The sequence below is a fragment of the Cucumis sativus genome, chromosome 2 (assembly GCF_000004075.3).
Source record: "Cucumis sativus cultivar 9930 chromosome 2, Cucumber_9930_V3, whole genome shotgun sequence".
NCBI lineage: Eukaryota > Viridiplantae > Streptophyta > Magnoliopsida > Cucurbitales > Cucurbitaceae > Cucumis > Cucumis sativus.
In genome coordinates, this window is record NC_026656.2 from 14,821,222 (window position 1) to 14,847,979 (window position 26,758).

The 26,758-nt window shown below is 31.9% G+C and overlaps 3 protein-coding genes across 3 annotated transcripts; 2 read left to right on the forward strand and 1 right to left on the reverse strand.

Annotated features, from left to right (window-relative positions):
• Positions 1-1,215: 1,215 nt before the first annotated feature.
• LOC101213616 (26S proteasome non-ATPase regulatory subunit 12 homolog A) lies at positions 1,216-7,138 on the reverse strand. The gene is made up of 12 exons (XM_004148409.3): positions 6,955-7,138; positions 6,644-6,838; positions 6,235-6,342; positions 6,012-6,116; positions 5,865-5,921; positions 5,547-5,743; positions 2,909-3,008; positions 2,724-2,836; positions 2,392-2,545; positions 2,223-2,300; positions 1,889-2,127; positions 1,216-1,544 (listed from the first exon to the last, which is right to left on the reverse strand). Exons 1-11 carry the CDS (start codon positions 6,955-6,957, stop codon positions 1,909-1,911), a joined length of 1,329 nt encoding a protein of 442 aa, XP_004148457.1. The 5' UTR covers positions 6,958-7,138; the 3' UTR covers positions 1,216-1,544; positions 1,889-1,908.
• Positions 7,139-7,500: 362 nt separating this feature from the next.
• On the forward strand, positions 7,501-13,416 carry LOC101213856 (ubiquitin carboxyl-terminal hydrolase 27). Its single transcript, XM_004148410.3, has 10 exons — positions 7,501-7,901; positions 8,052-8,175; positions 8,824-8,924; positions 9,012-9,239; positions 9,539-9,607; positions 9,723-9,851; positions 10,085-10,222; positions 12,169-12,231; positions 12,431-12,763; positions 12,875-13,416. The coding sequence occupies exons 1-10, from the start codon at positions 7,671-7,673 to the stop codon at positions 13,136-13,138; spliced, it is 1,680 nt and encodes a 559-aa protein (XP_004148458.1). The 5' UTR covers positions 7,501-7,670; the 3' UTR covers positions 13,139-13,416.
• A 1,614-nt stretch (positions 13,417-15,030) lies between these two features.
• On the forward strand, positions 15,031-17,160 carry LOC101214099 (cytochrome P450 78A7). The gene is made up of 2 exons (XM_011651084.2): positions 15,031-16,141; positions 16,246-17,160. The coding sequence occupies exons 1-2, from the start codon at positions 15,158-15,160 to the stop codon at positions 16,861-16,863; spliced, it is 1,602 nt and encodes a 533-aa protein (XP_011649386.1). The 5' UTR covers positions 15,031-15,157; the 3' UTR covers positions 16,864-17,160.
• The last annotated feature ends 9,598 nt before the right edge of the window (positions 17,161-26,758 follow it).

The window sequence follows — 26,758 nt, forward strand, 5'->3', positions numbered from 1 at the left end:
GAAGACAGAAAGAAAAAACACGACTATGTTTGATATAATATGTAGAATACAAGGTATGTGGCTGATGTTTGATCCTGAATACAATGTATTTGGATGTAACTACACTGTATTTGTCCTAAAATCAAGGGGATATATTGTTGCTGTAATCTAAAAGAATAATTAAATAATTAAAAAGATAATTTATATTCACAATGTACGTATGTATGTGTGTATATATATATAACCTATAATTAAAATCTAAAAAAGTATTATTACACTTTATATTTTTTCTGTCTGACCTTGACAAAATTTCAGAGATCACTTGAATGTGCGTGTAACAATTGAGAAATATAATCGTGTTGAGAATAAAATTCCGTGAGAAGCAAAACTTAAACAAGTCCGGATGAAAATCCCTTGAAGAAGCTCACCTTTGTACCAAACAAAACCCTTGAAGAAGCTCACCTTTGTACCAAACAGAAAAAAAAAATCTTTAATTGAATTGATGAAGAAGATGGTCGGCAAGAAGAAAATCCTTTGATTTACATCGAACGTATAAAAAATTTGAAGGTTTTGAGGAGGACAAAACTTGAAGCTCCAATCTTTTCTACCATTGATTGAAGACTTGATTTGAAGGGGACGGTTTCAAGATTTATTTAGGTGGAATCTACAAAAATAAAAGATAGAAAAACTGAATTCTTTTAGATTTTGAAGAGTTTCAAGGATTTCAAGATATGCTACTTGATTACCGAGTATTTGAGTTTTAGATGAATAATTTATTTAAAACTAAGTTGAGACAACGTTCCATTAATTTGTTTTTTAGATTTTTAATTTTTGCTACCCTAACAACTTAAAAATAATTTTGCTATTTTTGGGAAGTAAACCTATTTCTTCTTGGCGGTACTAAGGAAAAAAAGGGTTTGGGTCTCAATTTAGTGAAAAACAATGGGTATGGGTAAAATCCAAAAGAAAGTTCAGAGATGCCTTTTCTTTTGAGAATTTGAGCAAGAATTTAAATGCCACACTTCTAGAAAAAAAATTGAAAAATATGGTAAACAAATGATACTATAATTGACATCGATAAACTCTAATAATAGAAGTGTATCTTTTAGTATAATCTAAAATTTAGCTAATATTTAATGGGTAAATTCTGCATTTTGTTGTTTATAATAATTTTTCTAAATAAATGGCGGGAAAACAAACATGATTATCAAAAACTGAAAAAGAATCACTAACAAATAGGAAAAAAGAAACGTCCAACACAAAAATTATCCCAAACACACAACCAAAGTTGAAATAGGCATAAACGCCTAAAGTGGATAAAATGGTAGCTGGATGAATGTAGCAAACAAATCCCTAAGAACTGAGACTACTCAAGGCGAGTTAAAGCCGACGATACAAGAATAAGAAAAGATCGGTTCCCATTTCTAGTCGGTATTATACAACAAATCTTTTACTTCCAACTCTAATAACAAGTTTTGTTCCTTACCAACAAAACAATCCACATTGGACGAATTCTTCATGGATCTGTTTGGCAGAAAAGTCGATGATGCCAAATTCTGGTCAAACTGCACCAAACATTCGTAAACATAAAAAACCGTAAAATTCTCGATTCGGTTCGGTTTAAATACATTTCAGCTACTTTAATCCAAGGTGTGTATATTAAAAAAAAGCCTGCGTACAGGTAAATGAAAATAAAGAACCAGTCGATGAGATCGCATCAAATTTGCATCACCTCTCAATTAAATTCAGTAAGTTCAAATCGTAACAAATTTTAAACTTCATGTAAAGTTCTTGATGATTAAGTTGTACAAATTCAAAACTACAAGAACTAAATTGTCAAAATACTAACATTCATGAACTAAATTGTTTCTTCAATATATTCTAAATATGAGAAGAGTGAGCAGTATACCAATGCCTCGTGGCTCCCTCTCAAACTTTTAGAGCAGCTTTATGAACCATGGTCTCCTTGTGTATTTGGTGACAGCTCTTTTCAACAAGATCCAGCAGTTTCTCCAAGTTCATTGCCCATGAATTGAGAATGTCATTGCTGTCTTTCGATGTCTGGAAGCTGACAATCCCCATCGGCCTGTCAATCTTCGCCACTAAAGCTTTGGAAACGACCATTTCAGAGAGATGCTTCTCTGCTTCCTGAATTAAAGAAAATGCACCATATTAACAAAATGGATCAAGAGAGATAAAACTAAGAGATAAAAATTTAACAATTTGTAAGCATATAAACAAACCTGAAGGTTGAGACACAGAAGCTCTGCAAGTCTGTTCAATTTAATCCTCGAGTAATATTTCGACACAACGAGAATATTCTAAATAACAAAAAAAGAAACGTTGAATTACAATGACCACATGTACAAAGCTAGATGAAGTAAAAAGTATAGTGAAGGGAATATATAATACATGCTCGATTATCCTTTGTTTAAGATCTTCTGCAGCCTTCTCAACCAAAGAGCCGCCTAACAAATTCTTCTCATTCTCGAACTCATCCTTGTAATCATTCCATAAAGCTGTCCATTGGATGACCTCCATAGTAACTAGCTGTTTCAACAACAATCTATGACAAAGATGACGAAAGAAGAGTATCAACAAGCAGCACAAAAGTAAAATGGGATAGAATACTCAAGTGTCAAAGTTTCAAGTACTGACATGAGAGTTTAAACCAGAACCTCAAGTAGTTCAGCATTTATATATTTTTGTCAATAGAAATAAGCATTCCATGAAATAAGACATACCTGAAATTTGGAATCTCTGAAAGGTTTTTATCTTCCAAGATGGAATTAAGAAGGCTAGACTGCATGGGATCGTGTGGTGACAGAACTAGGTACCAACATATTTTCCTCAGGACCTACAGTGATAAAATTAGACAAGTGCAATAAAAACTAGGAGTAGCTTTAGCTAAATGGGAAAAGGGCTTAACTGGTATCCAGTGAGCTGAGTTTTCCTTGACAGACGGAATGTCATATATTGATTTGTAGCAGCGACAAATTTCAAGGTAATCCTTCTGGTGCGAATAATACCTACAATGGATGATAAACAAATCGGTTAAATGATTTCATTGCAAAAGAAAGCATATATGAAAATATGCAGTAGGCTTCGTGAATGTTTTAGGAATATTCAAGCATACTAATAGCCGCCAGCAGGACTCTTTTGTGGGCATTTTTAATGCCCTTATATGTTCTTTCATTTTCCTACACCACCAATGTCTTAAATCGGCACATGTGGCCTAAATTTAGTCATTACGAGGAATAACCTGGAACCACTAATGTATCAGTGGAAAAGAATGAATGTTTTACATCCCACAGAAAATGGTTTTAATTTCATCTATCAAAAACTGTCATCCGTTTCTGTTATAGGTAGGAATATGTTCCATTGTTTGCACAAATTTTCAAATAAATGGAATTGTGGGCACAACAAGGTTATTTTTTATGTTTAAGGAATATTGAGATTCACTGTGAAAAATGAAAAGAATAAAAAGTGTATTAACAGATAAGTCAAAAACAGCTAAACGATAATTTACAGACAATATGAAAAAGAGCTCCAATCCAGAAGAATAAGGAACAAATAAAAGTTCTTAAAGTATGACATCCAAAGAGATGAATTAAGCGTGACATGGAAAAAAATCTTCTCAACACCGCTCAGCCACTTTAAATATCTTTCTATTCCTCTCGAGGTTGAAGTACCGCATAACTAGTAAAAAAAATATGAATTTTATGAATAATTGAGAGCTTACAGTCTCTAATAAAATAGAAACTGTTTTGATCTATCTTTGAATATAAACTTTGGTTTTGTCATTATTACGTAGCATGTTGAAGTTGGTTAAAATTTATCCGTTTGCAATTTTATTTAAAAATAAGATACCAACTTTCATTGAGAAAAATGAAAGAATACAAAGGGCTGTGTGTGTATAACAAACAACAAAAACAAAGCCCATAAAGGAAACACAAACACCAGAGAGAAAAAAGTCTCCAATCTAGCAAAATGGGACACAAACTTTAAGGACCTAACAAATAATTACAAAAGGAACTCGTGACTGAGACCTAAAGAGATATTAAATCTGACAAGGAACCAAACATCAAGAAATTCTCTCTCAATCCCTCTAAAAAATTTATTTTTCTCTCCCAAACACTCCACAACAAAGCACAGCCCTGCTGTAAAAAAACTCCCTTCCCCCTAAATGATGAATGAAGGAACTCATCAATCATATCATTAAAAGCTTTGAGTCAAGCTATCTGAAGATCAAACCGCCCAAAGTAGTTTCAAGCCAAACAAGCATATCATAATTCCAAACAAAAATCCAAATCTTCCTTCACCTAACCAAAGACACTCAAACAAAGACGAAAACTTCCTCGAGAGCCTATCCAATGTATTGATTCTACCATGAATAACCTTACAGACAAAGAACTTTACTCTTTTTTGCGATTTTTACCTTCCAAAGAATGGAGAAAACACTGCCTAGAAGGAGAGTGGTTTACTAAGTAGAAAAGAATGATCTACAAGCAAAGCTCCTAGAAGGGCTAGGACTACCAATACAAACATCCCTTATGTCATATCTAAGCTCGACATCTCTAAGGCAAAAAAGGAGTCATAACTCTTTGTTGTTTGCCTATCAAACAATGTATGAAGGAATCCAAAACAAAGAGAGGAACGCTCCTCAAATGCATCAAAACATCAGCAACAAAACAATTAAAAAAGAAAACCACTCATTTTATTATGTGTTCGCGTATGTGCTATTGTGGTTTATTTTTTTAAAGGAAATTGATAGAAATAAGAGCTAAATGGAGTGGCAAAAAAGTATAATAAGTATCAAGCCTAAATTTAAAAAGTCAAAATAAGAAATCATTAAATGGCAGCTCTATCCAATAATTGAGTATCAGGAATGAAGGAAAATAGAGAGAACCCTGGAGTTAAACATTACTCTAAATAAAACTTCAAACCTCACAAAACTGTCCTTAAAGTTCTCTTGTTATCAGCAGAACAAATACCTCAAAATAAGACACCCACCCTAGATTGGCAAAGCATCTTTCACGTACCAGGAGTAAGAAAAATACGTCAGCACTTACCAAATTAAACCAGCTGCCTGGCATTTGAAAGAAGAAACCAACAAATAATCTTACTACTCCAATCCCTCCTCCCTCTGATTGAAATTTGTATATCCTCCTACTACCCTACCAAAGCTAGTCTCAATTGAGTAACAAGTTTTCCTATCACTAAAGTTTGCTCAAGAGTTCTAAAGTTACAAAACATGTCAAATCCAAGCATAGCTTAGTGGTCAAGGAATGAATTACTGTTTCAAAATCAATGGTTCTGCACAAATCGTTGGACTCAAAACATTTGTCAACAAATAGTTGTAGTTGCTTGAAGTCAAAGGGTAAATTAGAGATGAAATATTGAAAAATCAAACAGTGAACAAAAATAAAACAAATTCAAAGAGGATATACTGTCACAGCAGGTTCTCCTGAAATCCACTATGGCAAATATACCACATTCACAAGTTTATAAAAGCTATTACAAAAATTTTAAACATAACTAACAAAAGAAACTAAGCTTCCATTTACCTTATCATCAATTCATAGTAAATACGCTTCAACTCCATTAATGATGGGATATCAGCTGGAGCCTCCTCAACAATATTGTCACCTTCTTTAGGTTTCTTCTTCTCCTTTGTAGGATCGGCATCAAAAACTCTTGGACTGATTTTCCTTGATAGAATCTGAGCACGGACATAATCCTGACGGTCTAAACACAGACGAACCTGCAATTAAGATTTTAACATATAGTTTTGTCAAAAAAAAAAACTGTGCCAGCATTCAAGACAAAGAATTTAAGGCACAGGTTACTGCAAATAACCTAAAACCAGTCAAAAAGGAACATACTTGTTCAAGAATGAAGGCAATTTTTTCAGTTTTAGCCATGGCACCAAAAGTTTCCACCTGTGATTTTAATCATCAGAAACATAAATCACTGGAAATGGAAAGAAAGAAATGAGAAAATTCTGGTTGTCATCAAACTATAACACATACAGCAATTTCTTGCATCAAGTCAGCAGCTTCTGCAATAAGTCCCTGTTCTTCTTTGATTTTTGCCAATTTCTTGATTAGCCGGGCTCTCTCGATTTCCACGTATATCTACAAACCAATAGACTGAAGTATAAAATTCTACATTGGGCACAGCTGAGGAAAAAATATTTTCCTCCAAAAAATATTTCCTCCAAAAAATATATTCAAGCTAACAGACCACATTTACCTTTCCTGCAGACACATTGTTAAGTGTCTTGATAAGCTCTATTTTGGTCTCAATGTCCGGTGTTTCATCAATGTATTGCATTGCTTGTTGAACCATAGCAGTTACGGCCTAAACGAAAAATTAGAAACCCAGATGTAGGAAGTTTTAATCCGAAAGAAAAAGGAGTACCTGACTGGGAGGCTCTTGAATGAAATTCAATGCACAACTTAACAAATAACTTAAAACGATAGTTGAATGAAAATAGTAGAGTTAAACAAGAAACATCAGTGCACAATAGTTCAAATAAGAAATGAGAGCTGAAGACGATTCAAGCTACGACACCGAGAGCTAAAAGGCAATATAGGTCCTCCTATCACGCGAAATGGTTAAAAGTAGTAAGTAAAAACGACCCAATTTATTTTCTGCAAACCTGTTTGAGTTGTCCACGGCGTTTGGATAAGAGCATAATCTGGTCATTGAGAGTCCTCCAAGCTTTCGCTTCAAAGCAAAGCTGTAAAATGTCAGTGGCGGCCTTCTTGGTGCCGGCCACATCTCCAGCAAGCCGCATCTGCTTCTCGACATTGAGCAGCTGCTCTATGGCTTCCTCTAAATTACGTTCACCTTCCTGAAATTCCAAAAGATCCAACACGAAATGCGTATCATAATCGGAAGTGACGGTAAGAGAAGAGGCAAAGATTCAGATCTGAAAATGAATTTAGAAGTGAAAGTATGAAAGAGTACCATTTCTTCAATCGGATTTGAAGATGAACAAAATTGATCTTCAACTTTGAAGCTTGTTAGAGACGGGGATTAGAGAGAAGTGTGAATCGAAGAAGTCCCCCGTCAGTGCAGAGTTAAAACCCTAAATTGAAGAAAGAGATTTCTTGAGGGCAAAGAATTCCCCTTTACGAGTTTTGCAACTGCACCCCCGCTAGTTTTACAAATTTACCCTTTTGCCAAATAAATATTAGAGAAAATTTGTGTTTATACCCTTAGATTTGCATTATTGTCAATTTTAAACTTCAAAACTCCAACCTGATACAAAACTTATTTCGTTCTCGCATTTTAATGATTTCGTTTTTGTTTTTCTCAATTCAATTTATTAATCGCAATTACATTCTAGACTTTCACAATTCTTTAATATTTTAGGAAGTAAATTTTTAGATTTTTATATGAAAATAAATTTAAATGTTTATTCATAATTAATTTATAGATTGATGGATGAGATGCGATGCGATGCGATCAGTTTTTGAGTTTAACAATACTTGTAAAAGTTGATTAGTATAATAGATAGGAAGCATGAATCGTTCACTAATAATCTTGTATTAAGAATCACTAATAGTTGGTTCTACATCATTTACTAACACACTCGAAGTGTAGTTCACATCCCAACTTATTGCATCGTATTTATAGCCGAGAGTGTACCAACCTTTTGGTCGCCGTGGCCGGCTTACCAAATGAAGCGGGTAAGCGAGAATTTCATCACCCGATTCCAACCAGCTGAGTTCTGTGTGTATGCTGCTGGGCTTGTGAGCGCCGCAGCTCTTGTTTCCTCCATTAGAGTTGGTAAACTGAACATTCTAGGTCTTTTATCCTGGACAAAGGGGCCAAGTTCATCAGAGAATCTTCGCCTACTTCCTGGATTGCAAAATCTTGGAAACAATTGCTTTTTTAATGTGATTTTACAGGTATTATTATTTTCAGCTGATGGCTTTTCTCTCTTTCTCCCTTTTGATTGGAAAGTCCGAAATGTTTTATGAATTATCTTTGTTAGCTACAGAATAGAGTTGGGTTTAGGAATTGTATTCATGTTCTTCCGAATGTGGATATTTTGTCAGGCTTTAGCTAGCTGTGTGTTTTTTCAACCTTTCCTTCAAAAGTTTGTGGAGGAATTTGAACTTCATGAGGGTATGAGGAGTGAAGCTTTACCACTTACGGTTTCTTTGGCTGCACTATTAGAAGGTATTGTCAAATTTTTTTTTTTTCTTTTGCTTTTCATTTGAAGGGTGTTTAGGCATTTGGGTCTTTACACACATGATGCTGCTGAATTTGATATATTTAGAAGCAATTCTGTTTTTGTTTCTGCTGCTCGTGTTTCAATGTAGTTTCTGAGGAATTGATGTTTTGGAATTTTTTTTATGCAACGTCTATCCTTGACAAGCTATTATAATTCCATATAATAGTCTAATCACTAAGTAAGGTTCTATCCACTTTGGGTTGGTCTAGTCTCAATATGGACATATGTTAATAAAGGCCTAGAAGGCCTTAGAAGCAATGAGTTGCTGTGACTAGATTTAGTAGATTGCGGGTTTTTCTTTTCAACCAAATGCAGTGGGGTACGACCGTGACAGTTGTCATGCGAGAATAAATAAGTTGCTCTTGACACTCACGAATACTAAAATAAGATCACTTGCGAATCTTTTATGAAGTACTTTTTCTTAATCAAGAAATGAACTTTCCTCTGATAAGTGGTTAAGGAACTGTAAACAGTATTCATGAAGAGCAATGTTATAATTTTTTATGATTGAATTAGTGACAGATATTATAATTAATTTTGGAGAAGGTTCTTTGTTCCTGTCATTCGGTTATCAATAAAAAGCATTTCTACAGAGCTAGGTGAAATTTCTTTGGAAAGAGTTGTGTTGAGCCCAAGGAAAGTAATGCTTGCAATGGCTTATTACACTCCGAACTTCAGTCTAACAAGCCAGCAGGTGTGGAACACTGACAGTTGTATTTTTTTTATTGTTTTCAGAGTTCAACTGTGTTTGATGTCATATTGTGTTACCGTTGGTTTGTAGGATGCAGCTGAAGCGTTCCTTCATCTTCTTTCTTCATTGAAAGAAGAAATTTCAGATTTTAATTATCCAGCTCAGTGTTCATTAACCGATGTGATGGGTTCTAATGGTAGAATTATTACTTCCTGCAATGAGAGCCCCACTGAACTTGAAAGATGGCAAGGTCACTTCCTTGTACCATTTGATGGTATTCTTGGTAGCATCTTAACTTGTCAAAGTTGTTCTTCTCAGGTTTATTCTGACTTCATAACATTAAACTTAGAGGTCTCCTAGATCATATTCTTTTTGCTATTTCCTTATACTTGCATAAACTATTGTTTGATTCCCTTGTCTCTAAACTATGAGGGGCAATTTTTTCTGCATGTTACTGGTAGTGAAACATTTTATTAAGTTGGAGAACTTTAAATCATTGTGGATTTATCCTCTTGCATTCTCATTTTTTTTTCTGTTCCAGCAGTTCATCTCTGTATGTTATTTCATTTGGTCATTTTGTTTCTTTGTTCATTAACTGACTCCCTTTCTTTTTGTAGATCTCACTGAGTTTTGAATCCTTTCACAATTTGCCTGTTTCACCAGCGCTCAGGGGTGATTCTACTATTGTATGTCTGTTTGACCATTTTACTCACCATGACTTAAATATTGTGTATATTCTTGAATAACATAGGTACATAATGTTTTTCCTGTACTTATAGACCTTTTCAAATGCAATAGTAGGTTTTTGGCTGTACGTTGCTGGATTGCTTGAAACAATTCTTTGCTGCTGAAAAGGTTGAGAATTATCGTTGCAGCTATTGTTGGCATAATGCTGGGTTGAAGTATCTGTCCTCAATGGGAGCATCTGAAGTAATTCTTTTACCTAAAATTTCATTTCTTCTTTCATTCAAAGTTGTACTCCTCTTCCCTTATTTTCCACGTGTTGTTCACTATTTATTAATTTGTTATTTCTTTTTAACTGGCTTGACTTCTAAACTGCTGCAGACTCCTTACTATACGATAGCCTCATTTTTAGTCTGCGTGAGAATAGTTGCTTAATAATTGATTGGTGACTGATGTATTATTCTTCTTAAATTCTTTAGATGGAGATTGAAGAACTTATGAAGTGTGATAGGCAAGATTCTTGCGGTTGTCAGAGACTGCTTCATTTATATAAAGTTCCATGGTCAAATAAGTTTTCGTTCACCCTAAAGCAACTCAGTATTGCTCACTGTCCAAAGGTATGCCTGCAGAACTTTTTATTTATTTATGTATATTTTTAAAGGAGGAAACGAATGGTTTCATTGATGAATGAGAGGTACAAAAGAAAGTGATGAACCCTGCCACCCCAACCACCTATGATGCACAAACACAACACTATGTCAATGTTTGAGAATGTAGAGCCTACCACAAAGTGCTCCATTAAGAGCCCAAAAATAAAGTTTGTAATTTAGGAAAAGAAAAATTCTAACCTTAAAAATCTCTCCTCTCAATTCTTACTTTTCCTCCCTCCAATTCTTCTTTCCTCCACTTATTCCCACTTTACCTTTGATGGACTTTGTTGTTGACAGCCTTTGCCAGCACTGCCCACCTGAAAGGTTTGGTTTCTTAATAATGTGTCCATGGCATGCCTACCACGTGCTTGAAATAAAAAATTATAAGGTGACATGTAATTTTGCATGTTGGACGCATGACTGGACTATGTCTTGGTGCATCCGTGGCTTGTCACATATCTGGCATTGACACTTTGTGTCCATGCTTCCTAGCCAGCCACCATATGTTGATAACACCTCCAATTAGCGACTAAAATGGGGAGACTATAAAGACAAAAGCTCAACATGCCACAAAGGGTATTTTCTAAAAAAAGAGTCATGAGAAAAACCTATGGTTGAAAACTTGGTCACTTTTCTTTCCAAAGATTCCAGAAGAATGCTATGATGATAGCCAACCAAAGAAAGCTTCCTCCTATACTTTGAAGTGTGACCCATGAGGATGGGGTTTGGAAGATGTTTGCCAAACTTTTGTATCACATAGAAACTATACTATAACTTCTAGGATTTTAACATAGAGAAACTCGTACAAGATTGATTCCGTCAAATTTCAAGTTTTGAGCTAAAATGCCTTGTCATCATTTCTCATGTTCATGAGATTGAGAAAATTTTGAAAGGGAGTACAATTTGAGTGTCTTTATTTTTTTATTCAGTTTTTGAAACATAGAAATAAACATGGTTAACAAGGTTAAAGATATAGGGGCATCAGCCTAGGGGCATGTTTATATAAAATTATTGCTAAAACATTGGCTGGTAGATTGAAAATTGCCCTTAATACAGTTCTGCTTCACAAGGGGCTTTATAGCAAGAAGGGAAATCTTAGAGCAAGTGTTGATTGCTAACAAAACCATTGAACATCACAGGCAGAGAAACAAAGAAGGGTTACTTTTAGAGTCAATTTTGAGAAGGCTTTTTACTATGTGGATTGAAACCTTTCAGATAAAGTCTTCGAGAAGAAGGGGTTTAGGTTAATGGAGATCTTAGAACTGGAATTGCATTAGAACTGCAAATTTCTCAATCTTTGTTAATGGCCTAGAGGAAAGACTTTTGCTTCTAACGACTTTAGACAAGGTTTTTAACATTTTTCTTTTTAATCCTTACCGGAGATGATCTGAGTAGACTTGTCTTAGTAGCATGAAATAAGGGGGTGGTGGAGGGCTTTGAGGAGGGAAAGGAGTCGCTTCACTTTTTCTTTTTTTTTTTTGGCGGTTGAGGCAGGAAAATTTATTTGTTTTTAACATGTTTTTCTCAATTTTTGAAACTATTTATAGCCTTGAGATTAATAGAGATCTTAGGTCTCAGCTGTTGTCCTACCAAATTAAGCTCTTGGGCGTCTTTGGATGGGTGTGAGGTGAGTCAATTCCTGTCCTCTTATCTTGAGACTTCCTTTAGGGTAATTTGTAAAGTCAGGTTGTCTGGTATCTGGTCTTAGACAAGATTTAGAAATGGTTGTCTAATTGTAGATATGCCTTTTTCTCTAAAGATAGCTCACTCTTACCAACTTGGTTGGCGTTGAGTGGAGTTCTTAGTTACTTCTGCCTCTGTTCAAAAGAAAATCCCTAAAGCTTATATTTTAATTTAACTATTCCTTTATATCTGAGCTAAATGTACTTATCAATATTTATTGTATTTTCCAGATTCTGTGCATCCATCTAAAGCGTGTTTCAACGAACATGTTTGGTGATGCATTCAAACTTCAGGTATTAATTTTCTCATTAGTGGCAACTCTTGACGCCCCTAAATTAACATATTTGTTGTTGAATGTGAATGATTTCATCTTCCAAACATCCTTTTCCTGGTATCATTTTTCTGGTGAGAGCTTTATGATGAAAGTTGAGGATTGCTACACAACTTATTGTTTTCTCCATGAAAATGATGCATTGCAATCTCATTCCTTAGGGCCATATTTCTTTCCCCCTGATTTTGGACATGTCTCCATTCATGTTGACGGGAGTGGAAATAAAAGATTTAGAAGGGCAACTTGGAGGGCAACATTCATCAAATAAAAAACCGAGCCACGGTCTTGATTTCTTCAGAACACAGTTTGATGCCAGAATGCTGAAGTACATAAATGGCCTAACGGGAGAGGATGAGTTCCCTATGAATCTAACCTCAGGTGAACCCATTTGTTATGACCGATTTAAAGGTTCTGTTGAAGAAACCAGTTCATCTCAAACTAGAGGAAGCTCAGAAACCTGGGATACAAACTTTAAGTCGTGCTCCAGTTCCTCGGTAGGTCTAAAGTTTCTATTGCTTTCACAACTCAAATCATTGTACTCCGATTTGATTTTGGCGCTTGACTCAATTCAACCTTGGTGCTTGTGTATTCTCTTAATTCTACAGGAAACTAGGACTTGCCAAATAGAACCTTCAGAAACTTTTTTGTATCGAGTCGTTTCAGTCGTTCAGCATTTTGGTAAGCCAGGCGGTGGCCATTACACCGTGTATAGAAGAGTTCAAGACTACTTGCTCGGACAAGATTGCGACACACAGTCACAGGACGTCTCTACAGAATGGTTTCATGTATCAGATTCTGAAGTTCATCTCGTTTCTGAAGAAGAAGTTCTTGCAGCTGAGGCTACCATGCTTTTCTATGAGAAAATCTAGCTTGCTGGGTGCAACATATTTCGATTTCGAGTTCAGGAGATGAAATTTGGAAAATCTAGCTAACAATTGTTGTTCAAATGCAAAGCATGAAACCAGAAAGCTTATATAATAAAACAAACTATACTTAGATTTGAATTAGTTACGTTACAGTGTAGAGAGCTATTGGAAAGAGTTTCATTGAGTTGATGGTTTACTTGGTAGTCTTTTGAAACTCAAAACACTATTGAATTTATTTGAACCTCAAATCAATTCAAAAAAAGATTTAGAGTTTTGATCTATCATACGGCCACTGATTGCTATTTAAAGACAACTTGTTCATACCTTAAACCTTAGATATTACATTAGTTTATTTGCTATCAATTGACCAAAAGCGTTAAGTTAATAGGTGAAGACGAAGTCAATTATATGTTATCTAATAAAAACATAATTTTCAGTTAAGAAAGATATTTATTTTCATTAATTCTCATTTATTCTTAAACTAAATCTAGCTTATAAACCATTCATTTTAAAAGCAAACCAATTGATTCTCATTTATTTTTGTTGATTATAAAATTCAATTATTACAATAACCATATCATAGAAACAATAACATTGTAAATCCAAATACCCAATTTTAGTATAATGTGTTTTTGATAAATTTAAAATTTAGTCTACTAAGGTTTATTTTTATTGAATATGATATATGAGTATATTTTTACGATAGTATGGACTAAATTTAAGCAGTCGTTTGATCTACAAACTTCGTAAGTTAGTATAAACAACTCAACTTTATTAGTAATATATATTATTGAAGTTTGTATGTTGGTGAAACTTTTCATCTTTCCTACTTTCACATCTATCGAAAAGCTTCATATTTTCGATTAATTTAATCTATTCCTATTTTTTAAGTTTTCATATTTATAAAAAGAATTCAAACTTGCTATTTTATCAATATATTAACTAAACTTTATAACTCCATGATCCATAAGTTTATTTTTGTTTTCAAAGGTACGGGATATAAACTTGGACACGACTAAAATCAAACAAAAGCTTTGAAGTATATATATGGATGAAAACGATATTTTTAACCTAATTTATTATATAATATGGTGAGACATGATTTGAAGATAGAGTAGATCACTTGTAGTTAATAAACCTTTTGAGGGTATATCTAGATAAGATGTGAAGCAGATAACATGCATTAGGGTCTCACACACACACTGTCATGGTCTTCCATTAATATACTAATGAATTTAATATACTAATGAATGTGAAATATAAATATTATCTATGGGTTCTAAGTTTCTAACATAGAAGTTGTATTTGAAACATGAATTATTGAAAAAAGGATAACTTGAGAGTAAAGATGGAACGTATTGAACCATAACTTTGGTTAAATTGAACTATATACTTAAGTCTTGATAAACTTAGACATCATTGTATTAGGTTAGGTTAGACATCACAAACCAACGTTGGTGAACAACTCTCATGCAAGTAGACTGGAAAAGAGAGACCAAATCAAAAAATCCAAGTTAGAGGTTAAGTCTACCAGGCCCCAAGAAGTCAAATCCATCCATTCAACAAGATTTACACTCACATATGATTGAAAATTTTGGTAAAATACATTGTATATTTTAATTTCATTACAAAAGTAAACTCTTTTTCTTTCCTTTTTTGTGAAACAAACATTAAATATATCATTATTGGATGATTAAATGTAAACAATTAATGGATGGATGTGTGGTTTGAATCCAAAACTGTAACCCCCACCCCACGATCATCCTCTCACACTACTCTCTCATTGAATGGGTGAATGAACTCCCTCACTCCCCAATCTTAACATGCCCTTCTTCTCTTCATAACACCCATAACGTTAATAACTTAAACATCACTCTCTTTCCTCTTCCTCTTCCTCTTCCCACGTGAAAAATATCCTCTCTCCCTTTCCTCGCTCTCCCTATAAATTCCACTCCTCCCTCCACACTCACTACCACAAAAAAAGAACATACCTCTTCCTCGTCATATAATTCCCTTTCTCACATGGAGTCTTGTTTACTTAAACCAAAAGACACCACTTCTTGGTGGGTTCTGGCTCTACCTTATTTCCTTGGCCTTGAAAACTATGCCCTCTTTCACTCCTTCCTCCTCATTCTCCTCGCTTTCTTCTCTCTCGCTCTTCTCACCTGGGTTTTTTCACCAGGTGGTACTGCTTGGAGAAATGGAAGAAACCGTCGGGGCCTACTCCCTATACCTGGCCCTCGTGGCCTTCCATTTCTTGGCAGTTTGTTCACTCTCACTCATTCCTTACCTCATCGCACTCTTGCTGCCTTAGCATCGACCCGTTGCGAATCTAATCTTATGGCTTTCTCTCTCGGCTCCACTCCTGTTGTCGTCGCATCCGACCCTAACACCGCTAAGGAAATCTTAACCTCCCCACACTTCGCGGACCGCCCGCTTAAGCAGTCCGCGAAGAGTCTAATGTTCGGTCGAGCCATAGGGTTCGCACCGAACGGAACGTACTGGCGTATGTTAAGAAGAATTGCGTCTTCCCACCTTTTCTCTCCAAAGCGTATTGCCGCTCACGAGAGCGCTCGTCAGCGGCAATGCGCGGAAATGATTCGCAACATTCACCACGAACAAATAGTCCATGGAAGTGTGGGGTTGAGGAAGCATGTTCAAGTGGCTTCATTGAAGAACGTGATGTGGAGTGTGTTTGGGAAAAGGTTGGAGGAAGGGGATATGGAATTGGAAATGGTTCGCGATTTGGTTCGTGAAGGGTTTGAGCTATTGGGTGCGTTTAATTGGTCGGATTATATGCCATGGCTGAGTTGGTTTTATGATCCGTTTCGTATTAACCAACGGTGCGCTAAACTTGTTCCTAAGGTTAATGAGTTTGTTGGTGGCGTAATTGATGAACACCGCCGTTGTAAAACCTTGTCCGATGATTCTGATTTTGTTGACGTTTTGCTTTCTCTTGATGGTGATGAAAAACTCAAGGATGATGACATGATCGCTGTTTTATGGGTATGTTTATCACATCATCTTTCTCATTAAAACAAAACTATATAAATACTAATTTTTCCATTTTGGTCCATCTTTCGTTAATTTTTACTTTTTGGGTTTTGAAGGAAATGATATTTAGGGGTACGGATACGACAGCGCTACTAACGGAATGGGTGATGGCGGAGTTAGTTTTACACGGCGAAATACAAGAAGAAGTTAGGAAGGAATTGGAAAGAGTAGTCGGGGGTGGTGAGGAAAGCAACATCACGGACGCTGAGGTGGCGAAACTACCATACTTACAGGCGGTGGTGAAGGAAACTCTACGGCTACACCCACCGGGTCCACTGCTATCGTGGGCCCGTCTCTCTTCGTCGGATGTCCAGCTCAGCAACGGCATGCTTATCCCTCAGAACACAACCGCCATGGTCAATATGTGGGCCATCACCCACGATCCCCACGTATGGGAACAACCACACGTGTTCAACCCCGCCAGGTTCCTCAATGCCGACGTGGACATCCGTGGCAGCGACCTCCGCCTTGCCCCTTTCGGGGCAGGCCGGAGGGCCTGCCCGGGTAAAAACCTCGGCCTTGTCACCGTCACTTTATGGGTCGCTAAGTTGGTTCATCACTTTAAATGGGCCCCCGACCCGGCCCACCCCGTGGATCTAACCGAACTTCTTAAGCTCTCTTCTGAGATGAAGAATCCTCTGCGTGCAGTCGTAGGGGAAATACGTGCTCTTTAGTTTATTTATTATTATTATTATTTTTTCTTAATGTGTTCTTGTTTTTGCCTAAATTGGCTTTTGGATTTGAAGTAATTATGGAAGTCAGTCTAATTTTCTTATTAATTTTGTTTTGTTATTTATGTTTTTTATTAGTTGTTTTTCTTTTTCTTTTTTAATTTAGTGTAAAAGGGTATGTTTGTGAAATTAAGGAAAAAAGAAAACAAAACAAAAGACTTCATTTTTGAACTTGTCTTGTAAGGAGTCTTTTTGTATTTATTTTCAATTATGGAACAACCATCCTTTCTTCTGTGTCTATTTTGCTGTATTTTTTTTTAACGTTGAGATTCAAATTATAAACTTTTTTAAAATACATTTGCATGTTTAAACGTCTTTTTTTATGTTTTTTTATCGTTTAAAATAGTTATCACCATCTATAAATATGATTGACTAAGTAAGATATAGGATTTTAACTTTTAGTTGCTATAATTCATATTAACATATCATCTACCTCCATCAACTTTGTAATAATAATAATAGTAACTTATACATCTTTACTAAGAACACTAATGCAAACATTAATTATTGTTTCAGCTTCCTTCCCCAACTCAATAGTTGGTATTTCTGTTTCATATTTTATTGCGATTTTTTTTTTTTTTTTTTGTCTTATTGAATGTACAATTATTTTAGATCACACCTGCCAAAATGAGGAATGAAAAATAATTGTTGAACAATCTTTTCTTAATTTGTGTTAGTGGTTGGACAGAACTATATGTATGTTACATTATTTACTTATTATGTATGTAACATTATTACTCATTTATGTGTAAAGTCGTTTAACGTTCATAATTATTGAGTCACCATATATATACATAGATAACTTGGTTTTCATGTAAAGATTGTTATTCGTTCACGATAAACGTTGAGTCTACATGTCAACATGTAAAGAACAAAATAATATAATTTATCGGTCATAATTAAATGAAAATAGGGTTCTTACCTTTTGCTCCTTTGAGTTCGGTAATAGTTGAAACTCCCATGCATCTCTTCTAGAAATGTCTAGTGGCTAAGGTGTGCGGCTTGTTTCTTTATCTTGATGTTTGTTTTAGTCATTTTGGCATGAAATTTTTGGTCAATCATATTCATCATTTCAATCTTATCGGGGTTTGTTTTGAATATCTTTAAGAATAATTAAAGTTATCTTCACAAATTAACATTAGTTATCTCGACATGCTTTATTCTCATTCACTTGCATTCTATAAAGAGTTTAAAATTGTCACCCAACAAATAGGATTACTCCAAACAAAGCATGCTTAAATTTGCAGTTTTTATGATTGAGTTATTGAAAAAAATGTACATGCAACATTGATAGAATAATGTTCTGTAACTTTAAAGTCTTTGAAGTTTTTTTTTATTATACTTTCATATGTTCAAAATATTAGTCCTATGTAATATCAGTTCATTCATATTCTTTCCTAATCTTGATGTGTTACACACCTTGTGTTTAGATAAGTTGACTTAAAAAGCAACGAACGTAAATAAAATATTACAATGTTATTTTATATAAAATAAAAAAGTTTGAAAGTTTATTATTTAATTATTAGGTTAATTTTCATAAATATAACAAACCAGCAAAATATTTATGATTCATATTATAACAAAATGAAAAAGTTTATTAAGCTGACCATTTTTTTAAAAAATATTTTAAGTTTGTCATTACTTTTCATTATCTTTCTTCTGCAATTTTTTTCTTTTTTCCATCGTCTTTTTCTTTTCTTCTACAATTTTTTAAATATTTTCATTTGCTGCTTTTCATCTTTTTTTTTTCTGCAATTTTTCTTTTCCATAGTCTTTTTAATTTTTTTTCAAACTGTTATTTGGTTTAAGATCGTGTATCAAATATAAGAGATCTATTTTTAAAAAAATTGTTATTTGGTTGTTTAGATCATGTGTCATAAAAAAATGGTTGGATATTGGATAGCCAAATCTAACTCTCATCTAAAACATAGTTTAGATTTAGTACATAAATTTGCTCGTGTACCAAAGAGTCTTGAAAAATTATCGTTTTTCATATTATGTGTGTTGGGTGCAGATATTTTTAATATGACATACTATTTTTTATATTTTTCAGTATAAACGATTGAACATTTTTTGAAGTGTTCTATTAAATATTTAAGAGGTTTGTTAAATTTTTTAAAACCTCCCTAGTTATTAACTATTTTTAGTTAATCCATTCTAAAGGTGAGAATTAAACTACATTAACTTTTAAAATAATAATTTTGTCTAATTGAGTTACACATTGGGTTATCTGTCAAATCATCACAACTCTATTTTTTTATGACGTAACTTATTTTTTAATTAATACTCTAATTTGAGTTTTATTTTCAAATTTAGTTAACCTCAATGTTCTTTTATTAATTAATTAATTATTCATTTATAGGAAATGATGTCAGATTGATGTTAAATATATTTTCTTTCAAGTAAGACATCCATTTCATGGAAAGACTTCAATGAAGTCAATTGAATTTCAATTTGATAAGGTTTAGGGTTACTTTTAATAAAAAAGCATGGACGAATATATATTTTTGTTTTTAATTTTGTCCATCTTTTTATTTGATTTAGTTGTTTCTTACTTTAATTTTATTGTAATTTACTTTTTATCTTTTAATTTAAAATTAATTATTAGTAAATATTTGAATATTAATAATTTTAAATTTTACTCTCCAATTCATGATGTCGTTATTATTTCTCTAAAACCATTCACATTCCTTTATCTCCCACCTATTCACATTTTCTTATCTCACATTAACTATTTTGTATCTCTTTTAATTTTTTAAATTCTTTTTCTTTTTAAATATTTGAGTATAAATATCCATTTTTTTCTTTTCTATTCATGTTCACAAGGTTCATTTTCAAGTTCATGTACCATATTCAATACATTCTATATACAATTGAATCGATCATGTTCCAATTAATCTTCCAACAAGTTTAAATGAAGATTTGTGAACTAAGGCTACAAAAGCCCACAAACCTTTATCAGATTTTTATGATGCTTACGAGCAAGCAATCAACCTAATAAAAAAGATGCAGAGAAATTGATGAGGATTCAAACATGAAGAATATAAAAGTTGAAAACTAAAGAGAGAACAGTCAGAAGTGTCATTTTAAAAATATAACAAATTGGCATGATGATGCAAAAGAACTAGGTTTTTCAATTTTTAGTTATTATTTTGTAATTAAGTATGCTTCTTAGGTAAAAAATGATGATTAAAGTATTTTTAAAATATAAAAAATAGATATAAAAATTGGGACATTTTTAAAAATAATAAATTAAATTAAAATATTTACATACTATAACAAAATTTTGGATTCAATCATAATAGTCTTCTATCGCTATAGCATATCAATTACTATCACGGATGGAATTTGTTATAAGTTGTAAGTATTTTGTAAAATCTACTATTTTTTAAAAAAATTTATAAAAAATTAAAAATATTTTGATTCATTTTTTTTTTTATTGTATCATAAGATGAATGTTTTTTTTTTTAAAAAAAAACTATGTGATATTCTTAATTTAATACTATATTAGTATATTATATTAAAGCAAAGCATGAACGGTGCTTCAACTTATTTTAATTTACAAAACGTTTAGCTCATGATTACAATATGGTTAGCTCAAATATATAAGAAAAAGTCATTATAACCTATTTATAAATTAAGGCAAGTTGATTCCAACGTATGTGCTTTCAACTAATCAATACATTAATATAATCTGGATATTCTCCATCCTAGGGGTGTTTAAGGTTTGGTTCGGTTCGGTTTCAACCCAAAACTACATTGAACTGCAAAATGCAAAAGAATTTCATACAAAACCGAATCGAACCGCACATTTGTGTCAAATCGAATCAAAACAAACCACATATGTGATTCGGTTTAAATTTTGGAGAATCTCAAGCCACCAAAGCATCGAGTTCGATAAAATTTGCTTTTCTATTTTCAATTTCGAATAATCTTGGACCACCAAAACACCGAGTTCTATGAAATTTTCCTTTTATTTTAGATATCAGTGGATCTCGTGTCAACATATTTAACTGAGTTTTAGAAACAAAACTTTTACGAACATTTCTTTAATTTTTTTTCTTATGTTTTTAAAATGGAGCGGTTCGATTCGATTTTAGAATCGGTTTAAAATATAAAAACCGAACCGAACCGCATAAGAAACGGTTTCAACATAACACAAACCGCACTGAATTACATACAATCGATTTCGGTTTGATTTAATTCGGTTCGATTTAGTTTGTCAAATCGGTTCAATTTTCAAATATTTTATGAACACCTCCACTCCAACCTATACATAAAGAAACAAACCAACAAATTGGAGGATTAGATTTATATTGTAATTGATATCTCTATTGAATAAAGTTATTAATTAAATTTGGTAGGTCTAGAAATTATTTTGCAACGTTTCACTTCAAGAATATTTCCTGATGCTTTAAGTAAAGCGTCGAGAATTCTAGCCTCTCTTGACACCCTCAGTTTGTGCGTAAGGAGAGACCATAATTTCCGAAGCTGTAAAATGGCGTTGGAAGATTCAAAATTTCTTATAGTGAACCAATGATTCATTCTAAAAGCATAAAAAAGAGTAAGGTAAGTAAATAATTATCTTTCCTAGTTATGATCCTATATAAGTATGGAATAACTTACACGTTATGAATGACACATTATTTACATTGAAAAACTTTGGCATATGATATTATTAATTTGTGTATGCCTTATGTTATTTGTTTCTTCGGGACCACTGTTTATGATATAATTTGTATTATTTGTTAGCACTCCAATCAAAAGGTGTTCTTGACAGGGGATTATATTTGTATACTCGTCCTTTTCAAATTAAAGCAGATCATTGGCAAAGGAAGATATGTGATCGTGCCATTTGAGATTAGAGGATTATGCTTTCGCTCATGTTTGTTTTCAAATGATTTTAAATGTTTTGATAGAATACTTTAATTTAATTTTATTGTTATTCTTTTCTAGTATAACTTTCTAGGGCCCAAACAAAAGTTATATTTACTTGTTTATTAATTAATTTTTTTTTCTTTTGTGTCGTCAAAATTTTAAATTTTAAATTTACAATTTTGAGGGCCGTTGTAATATATATATTTATATATCACAATATTTACGGTGTCTATCATGATTTTTCGATTTTAATTTTACAATTTTGAGGATCATTACAATATACATATATATAGTTATATATCAGTACAACCATTGTAAATAGACGATGATATTTTGTTATATTTTAGAAATATTTTAATTTAATTTGCTATATATAAAATATCTTAAAAAATTCAAAACATAATGAGGAAAGAGAAAGAAGCATAGGAAGGTTCCAAGATTTAAAACAAATATTAAATCAAGTAATTAATATGATGTTATTTAAATTTATAGTCATTGATGCGTAATCAAATATTTATATGATTGAGCAAATTGTTAGTTATTGGTGTTGAATCAAATCTCCAATTTTCTTTTTTAAAAAAACTTTTACTTTGAATTTCTATTATATATTCCAATATTATATAATAACACGACATTCACTTCTTATACTAAACAATGAATTACCTTTCAAAATAAATATATATATAAACAACAATTATTATTGGCCTCTTTATTTATTGCTGCATTTATTTATTTTTTTCACCAACCAAATCAGACAAGATGCAGCTTTTTCTTTCCACTATTTGGCAAATAAAGATCGAGATATGATTCTTAATAAAATAAAAATTAAAATGAAATAGGAGTTTTAAAATATATAACAAAGTCACAAAATATTTTTAAAAAAATTTAAAACAGGAAAAGCTCACGCTTCCACGATATAAAATACCAAAATTATCTCAGTCAACACGAGATAAAACGACGATATTAATACACGATCGTGTAGATTTTGATACCTGAATTCGGGCATATATACTATGTCCCGAGGTGCCTTGAGATGAAATCATTTTTTTATTGTATCTCGGGCCTTAGTGGCACCGAGATGACTCACGATGAAATAATTTTGCACTTTATTTTATTTTATCGATTTCGGGTATGCATGGTCCATTTTCGAAATGGAAGACTTCTTTATCTTTAGTTATTCAATCTAGTGTCTTAATTGTATCATAAAATGGTTCAGAATTAATGAATACGAAAGACATGTATGAAATTTATAGAAAAAATATTAGTTCATCATAAGTTTTTCTAATTTTGTTATACACGATCATAAATATTTTGAATTTTTGTTACATTTATAAATTACTCAAACCCTGCATGTGTTTCAAATAAAAAAAATACAACACAATAGTAAGAATTGTAAAATTTGTTATGCCAACTTAAATTTCCCTATTTAGTGGATGATATTAAAATTTCAAATACTAAATTGATTTTTTTTATTTTGAATTTTATTAGTGTAATGATGTATAGAAAAAATTAAGAAAAGAAAAGTTCCAATGCAAATATTTTGAAATAAATATAAATTGAAGTGGTTAAAAATGATATAATCTTTATAGTTAAAATAAAATATTTATAGTAAAATTTACGTAAATATAACAAAAACACAAAAAAAATTTACTGTCAGCGTACCACAATAAAAAAGTTTACGAAGTTGCATATTTTTTTAAATATTTCAGGTTTTCTCCTTCATTTTTTCTACGATTTTTCTTTTCCTTCACATCCTCTTTTTCTCCTCTTCGCAATTTTTCGTTTACTTTTGTGATTTTTTTTTCAAAATGATATTTGATTGTTCTAATGATATTGGGAAAAAATATATCTGAATCTAAATAATAGTATAAAGAATAGTCAAATCTAAGTTATCGTGTACTAAAGAATCCTAAAAAGAATACCCAAATCTAAAGTGTCAAATCTAAAACTAAAAAATCTCGAAAAAAAATTATTTAGATTGATCAAATCTAAATAATTGTGTAACAAAAAAAAATATTTAAAAAAATCCTTTAGATTCCAGATGTAAATAACTGTGTATGGCTAAATGATAGTGTATGAATGAATGTTGAAAAAAAATGCTAAACATTCAAATCTAAACGATTGTGTAGCAAAATAATATTGAAAAAAAAAATCGTTTAGATTTGCCACAAGATGGCTAACCAAATATATTTTGCCAACAAACCCATTTTTGGTATTTTCTAATATGAGATCGTGAGATTTTTTCATTTTCAAAATTATTTGGTAAATATTCTATGGTTTTGTTATATTTAAAAAAAAAACTTTGTATCTATATAATAACCAAATTTGAAAAGAATAATGAATTTTTTTATATGAAAAGAATTATATCACATGTATCAAAATCTTTATAATCAAAATAAAGAAGTCATTATATTAATATAACCATAACAAATCTATGATTTAGTCACAATTATTGGATTAAAAAAAAACCAATCTTTATCATTTAACGTGAATCAGAATTAGATAAAATAATCTTTTTTTTTTTATTTAAAGACAAAATAAGAAGTATGACGATGGGTGTAAATCCTTTTAAATAGTATAGGCAGAGGACTATAATTTGATTAAACTATATACTAAATCTAAAAATTAACAATAAATGACATCACAAACTATAACATTAAAGTTTGGATTCAAATAAAAATCATGCTTACAAAATTTAGGGTTAAACATATATACATCACACCCAACTAATTTAGACTTTGTTTGAGATTGTCTCTGGTTCTATAATAATTGATTTTGAGAAGGCAGTAAAAAAGATTGGAAAGTTCAAACAAAAATATAATGATGGAAGTAGATATATTTATTTTAATTATTTAGGTTTGGTTTAGTTTGGTAATCATTTGAATGTTTTTGCTTTATTTTTCTAAATTCTCATTATTAAATTTTTATTTATTAAGAAAAACTATATATATATATATGTTTGGTAACTGATTTTCATTTTCATTTTCAAATTTTCTTCGAATAGTTTTTAAAACAAGTTATTTTGTTTAAAAAACAAAAAAGAAAACCAGTTACAAAACACACCTATTTTTTAAAATTAATTTTCAAATACAAAATGTAGTAAACAAATGAGTTATCAAACATACCTTTGCACATATGTTGATATTTATTGTATCAAATTGCTACGGATTGTTTACTTTAAAAGAATTACAAACTTGATTTTATTGAAAAACAAAGCATTACAATTAAAATACATCTTGTTATTCCTTATGTAATGAAAATCTCAAAATATTTAAAAAGTAATTGTAAATAAATCACTAAAAAATTGTTAATACGTACCAAATATACTTAAAACAAATAGATTTTTAATATACACTCTCAACGCAACACAACACAACACAACGTAGTCTTATAAATAACTTCATAATAAATATTTAAATATAGATTTTCAAAGTTAACCAAACATATCTTTGCATTCCAAACACATATTTATTAGTTCTACACGATCTCATAGTGCATCCGAACAAAAGTGTATACAAAGCAAAAGAAAGTGAAACAACATACCATAAAATTGAAAATTAAATCACGAGTCTATAGTAAGAGAGAGAGAGTCTTGGAAGAGAGTGAAGAGTTTTTATATAATCATGTGTTGCAACCTAAGATGGAAACAAAAACCAATATTGATGAGACCAACATACTTAAAAATAAAGTACATCAAACAAAAAAAAAAGAAAAAGAAAAAAAAGAGAGCAAGGTCCACAATATTAGGGTTTAAGAGGAAAAGAAAAGTTCCCCATGTTTGAACCTTTACTTTATTCCACACACTTTTTTGTTCTCTTAACTTTCTTTCTTCCCAAGTACCAATTAGGTTAAATTATGCAAAACCATGACTTTTAAAGTTTGGGATCGATGGTTTCAATTTATCATGAATGGAGTCTCGTTTGGTTCGATCAACAAGTTAAGGTTTAGGGTAACACCGCCTCTTGAAGTCCAAGTTTTATTTATATATTTGTAATCTCTGTGATGTTTATGTTTGTTACTTCAGAATTTCAAAGAAGTGCATTATTATATGAACTCTGTGAATGTACGAGTGTCTCTACTTCAATTATTAGTTTGTATTCTTAATTATTCTCTTTCTATCCTTGAATGTAGCTATCTAGTGAACCATGTAAATCTGTGTATCCATTTCTCTACTATCATTTTTTTTTCTTTATTTGTCGATTCTACAACACAAAATTAATGGTTGTGAATTAATTATTTTCGAAAATTAAATTAAATTAATTTTGAACTTTAACACTATTCGACGCTTTCATAAACTTTTCAAAATAAGAAAAGTAATGTGTGACATAATTAATGACGGGTAAATTAGCTAGTGCATGTTCACATGGTTGTGTTTTGAGGTTGTTTTATCCTAAAGTTTTGAGGTAGAACTGAACTCTATCACTTATGCCATGTGTATTATTAGTGTTTAACATAAATATCACTTATAATGAAAAAATTATCAAAAGAGTTATTTTAAGATAAATATAAAGTTTTATTTTTATATCTGTGAGTGTCGTTCGAGCCAGCTTACGACACCTCAACTAATCTCACAGGACAACTCATGGCCTCTTAGTTAGTTAATGACCTTTTTACTACTAAGACAATCTATGATGATTAAGATAAATAGAGAGTTGAAAGTAAAAAAAATTAAAACTCTCAAAATTGATGTTTTATATATACTTTTCATCAATAATTATCTGTACTTGAAAGTTTTGTTAATACAATTTTTTAAATGAAATATTTAACTTTATAAATATTTCAAGAGTGGATATTCTTGGAAGGTTTGTGTCCTTTTATCTCTATATTAATGGCAAATTGTATTTAACTTTTTAAAACTTTTAATTTTGCTTTCAATAACTAATGAAAATTTGTGTATGCCAGCACTAATGCACCAGATCTTCATCAGAATTCGACAGTTAAACGTGTTTAGATGAGAGTA